The sequence below is a fragment of the Lolium perenne genome, chromosome 4 (genome assembly GCF_019359855.2).
Source record: "Lolium perenne isolate Kyuss_39 chromosome 4, Kyuss_2.0, whole genome shotgun sequence".
Taxonomy (NCBI): Eukaryota; Viridiplantae; Streptophyta; class Magnoliopsida; order Poales; family Poaceae; genus Lolium; species Lolium perenne.
Genome location: NC_067247.2, coordinates 88,627,306 through 88,631,730, shown reverse-complemented (window position 1 = coordinate 88,631,730; position 4,425 = coordinate 88,627,306). Strand labels below are relative to the sequence as shown.

General features: G+C 51.0%; 1 protein-coding gene across 1 annotated transcript; it reads left to right on the top strand.

Moving 5' to 3' along the window:
* The first annotated feature begins 2,049 nt into the window (after window positions 1-2,049).
* On the top strand, window positions 2,050-3,758 carry LOC127346981 (probable pectinesterase/pectinesterase inhibitor 21). Its single transcript, XM_051373216.1, has 2 exons — window positions 2,050-2,956; window positions 3,043-3,758. Exons 1-2 carry the CDS (start codon window positions 2,050-2,052, stop codon window positions 3,756-3,758), a joined length of 1,623 nt encoding a protein of 540 aa, XP_051229176.1.
* The last annotated feature ends 667 nt before the right edge of the window (window positions 3,759-4,425 follow it).

Below are 4,425 nucleotides of genomic sequence, written 5' to 3'. Positions count from 1 at the left end.
ATCATCCTTGTCATTCAGCGCCGCATCATCAGATGACCATTTCCTAGCCGCACCATTATGCGCCATCCCCCTCCCTCTGACACCCCCTCGTAAGGGAGTACGAGGGGCAAATCTGCGTGGTGCACTAGACGGTTGGCTTGCTCGTCGGGTAGCAAGCATCCAAGTACCGTATTGAAGTTGCTTCTCGTCCCACACACCATCACCACATTCCTCGTGATCATGCCCAAGAAATCCGCACCTCTTGCAGAAGAAAGGTATCTTCTCATACTTAACAGCTAGTCGTCTCTTCCCTTCTGGCATTGTTAACGATACAAAACGCAGTAGGGGTCTAGAGATATCAATTCTCACCCTGATGCAGACATAATTTTCTTCATAAAAAAGCTTCGGTGACATCCGCACCTCCTTAACCTTTCCTACTCGTCGGGCTAGATCATCAACAATCGCTGGCTTCCGATATAACTCCGGAATACCATGTATCTGTGACCAGACATACAAACCACCGAAAACAAATTGTTCAGGATCGCATAAACCATCATAGTCCTCTATTAGAACACCCCAGCCACGAAAGGTCCATGGCCCTTGGTGCACCACCTTCTTCCAGTCTCCAAGACAGTGCATCTGGAAGATAAATAAATTTTCGCCCGCTTCTCTGAAAATCGGATCACGGGACAAATTCCATACAACCTTCATCTTCTCGAACAGGGCCTCAGCGCTGAAAGATCTAGTAGTATGAACCTTACCAATCGCAAGCCATCTGGCGGCCTGCTAAAATTCCTTTGCATCATCAATCCCGATAATAACATCATCGAGTTCATCCTCGTTAAGCTCCAGGTGACTGAACATATCATCGAGATCATCCTCCTTACCGCCACTAGACGGCAGATCACTTGCCGCAGATGTCGTCGCCACTGCAGCCCTTGGATTGACGCCTGCATCCTCCTTTGCTACATCTTGTTCCTTTGTTTCCATGATCAGCGATCGCCGCCAGAAAACCTAGGGCTCCCGTCCGTATCCATCAAGATCGCGAAACAGGGGAGACCTGATTGCACACAGCCGGGGGAAACCACACAGGGAACACGCAGAAACACAGGAGTTAAGCCGGGCAGCCGGAGACCGGACCAATCTCACGTCGGCGGCGGAGTCGCCAACGGAGCAGAGAAACCCTAAAACGAGAGGGTACGTACCCAAAATATACTGTTGTTCTACTTTCCACAACTTTCTAAAATGTATTTCATAACAACAAATTTTAATACATGATTTTTACTGTAGAAACAAAAAGGAAAAAAGGAAAGAAAAAATTAAAAGAAGAAAAGTAAAAAAAAAGAACAAACGTGTTATTAGGCCACATTAGAAGCGGCCCATAAAGAAAGTGCTTCAGGCTGGAACAAATCGCTCCGGCACTGAGTAGTGTATTGGAGCTTCCACTACAGGCGGTGTAAAATCGCAAGCAACCCAACGATATAAATGTTAACGCGATGAGATCGGACGATCACTGAGAATTAATTAATTCTCAGGTGAAGATTAGCAAATTCCGGAACAACGAAAAAAGTACTTTGCGCAAAAAAAAAGAAAATAGTACTCAAAATACATGATTGCATATAAAACCGGGAAGGGAAAATGCGAGCACAGATCTTTTCTCAAAATAGTACCAACAAGTATTCGTAAGGGCATGTACATGGTAACAAAAGAACATTTTTTTCCGCAGCGGCATATATATCCGCATATTGCTGGCGGCAGCCTGTTAGCTACATAAAAATGGAAACTGTTCGCTCAACCATAAATCACAAAATCAATCACAAATGGAGTAGTAGCACATATTTCCAAAAGATGGAGAAGAATATCTGTGGTGACGATATTGTCTCTGGCCGTGAGATTTGTTTCTTCTGTCACCGAGGTGAGGATCAAAACTCACAGCTCACACATCCTCCTATGTTGATTCTGCCGGCCTATGATTGAATTTCTTTCCATGCATGAACGCATAATCATGCTTTGTATATCCTGTAACTACCCAAGCAAGAACCAACGCGATCGATCGATCATCATTACATAATGAACAAAAAAGGTGCAATAATCGCCGGCGCGTCGGCCGTCCTATTAGTTTTAGCGGGCGTGATTGTGGTCGTCTGCGTTGTGTTTTCGAAGAGAAACCACCATTCAAGCACCGGCGCCGCGGAGCTCCCGGTGTCGGAGAAGCTGCTGAAGGCCTTCTGCCAACCCACTGACCACAGAGAGACGTGCGAAGCCGAGCTGTCGAAGGCGGCCACCCATGCCCGCTCGCCGGCGGATCTGACCGAGGCCATCTTCCACGTCACGTCGGGGAAGATCTCCGAGGCAATCAGCGAGTCCAACGCGCTCATCGACGACCTCCGGAACATTAGTAAGCGCACATCGCGCGCGCTGCACAACTGCGGGGAGCTGCTCAGTTACGCCGTTGACAACCTCGAGGCGACCCTGGCAAGGCTTCAAGGAGAGGTTTACAGCGTCGGCGATCTCAAAACCTGGATCAGCGCCGCGCTCACGTTTCAGGAGACATGTCTCGACGGGCTCACGGACAGCGCTGAAGCGGCGTCCAAGATGAGCGCCGCGCTCGGCAGTTCTATAGAGCTCACGGAGGACATCCTAGCCGTCCTCGACCAGTTGCCCGTGACGGTGACGCTTCAGGTAGAGGAAGACAATGCAGTGCCAAACCTGGTGGTCGAGTTGAAGCCTAACATGACGGTGGCGTCGGACGGCAGCGGCGACTTCAACACCATCAACGAAGCGCTGGCCATGGTGCCTCGCAAGAGCGCGCAGGTCTACGTCATGTACGTGAAGGCCGGCGTTTATAGGGAATACGTGTCGGTGCCCAGTGACGTCATCAACCTCGCCATGATCGGCGATGGCGCCTCCAAGACCGTCATAACCGGCAGCAGGAACTTCATGATGAACCTCACCACCAAGGACACGGCCACCATGGGTGAGTTCGATGTAGCACTCCTCGTCCTGTTCCATTTTGAATCGAAGTTTGACCGGTCAAGCCACCATGCAATTGAATGCATGCAGAGGCCATCGGGCACGGGTTCTTCATGAGGGACATCAAGGTGGAGAACACGGCGGGGCCTGCGAAGCACCAGGCCGTGGCGCTGCGCGTGCAGAGCGATCAGGCGGTGTTCCACCGGTGCACCTTCGACGGATTCCAGGACACGCTTTACGCGCACGCCATGCGCCAGTTCTTCCGCGACTGCACCATCTCCGGCACCGTCGGCTTCATCTTCGGCAACTCGCAGGCGGTGCTCCAGAACTGCCTCATCCAGGCGCGCAGGCCCCTGGACGGCCAGAAAAACACCGTCACGGCACAGGGGCGGCGCAAGAGGCGGTCGGCCGGGGGCACGGTGCTGCACAACTGCACCGTGGCGGCTCACCCGGACCTGCTAGAGGCGGGCACCGTAGTCAGGACGTACTTGGGGCGGCCGTGGAAGGAGTACTCGCGGACGATCTATGTCCAGAGCGAGCTCGGCGCGCTCGTCGACCCGGCGGGGTGGCTCCCTTGGAACGCCAGCGGCTTTGCCTTGGACACACTCTTCTACGCGGAGGTGGATAACTCCGGCCCCGGCGCCGGCACCACTAAACGCGTCAGGTGGGGCGGCATCAGGAATGTGACATACGAGGAGGCGCAGGAGGAGTTCACCGTCGACGCCTTCCTCCAGGGACAACAGTTCATCCCCAAGTACGGCGTGCCGCTCATCCGAAGGCTGTTGCCGAGGAGTGTTAGAACTTAGTAGAAGCTTGTATACTTGCTTTCAAGTAAGGACAGAGAGATAGAAAATGTTTTGCGTCAGGTTCCCACTGACAAAGCATTTTTGCAACCTTATTTACTGAAGTGTGAAGTGGCACGACGGCGAGCTAGAGACCACGAACCAAGATGAGGCAATGCTTTTCATGGCGCAATTACTTTTTGTTTTTGGAATTTACAGAGATGTTTTCGTGAATAAGATCTGTATAATGCACTATAATTATTCAGCATACAAACTGTGTAACCGAGAGAACTTGAAGAAGCACATTTTCTGGACGGGAATCTGGCGGGACCGTGCGCGATATGGGACGACGGCGTGGCTCTCAGGACCATCTCTAACAGGTGATGCATAATAGAGATGGCGATGTAACTAATTTTGGCATAACTCGTGACAAAAAAAACATGGTAAACTAGCCCTACTAGTTGAATAATCTTGTGTTGCTATGTGACATTTAAGAGCACCAAGGGCTCTCTTGCAAGTATAAAATTCTTTCGGCATATCCACACAAGAACATAATATGTCTCTTCTCCTACCCTGCCAGGGCGGAGTCCAATGGACTGACCCCGATGCACATGAATACAGGGCGGAGTCCAATGGACTGCCATAGTGCTAATATATCATGCATATTGGTTCTACAAAAATACTGATGTGG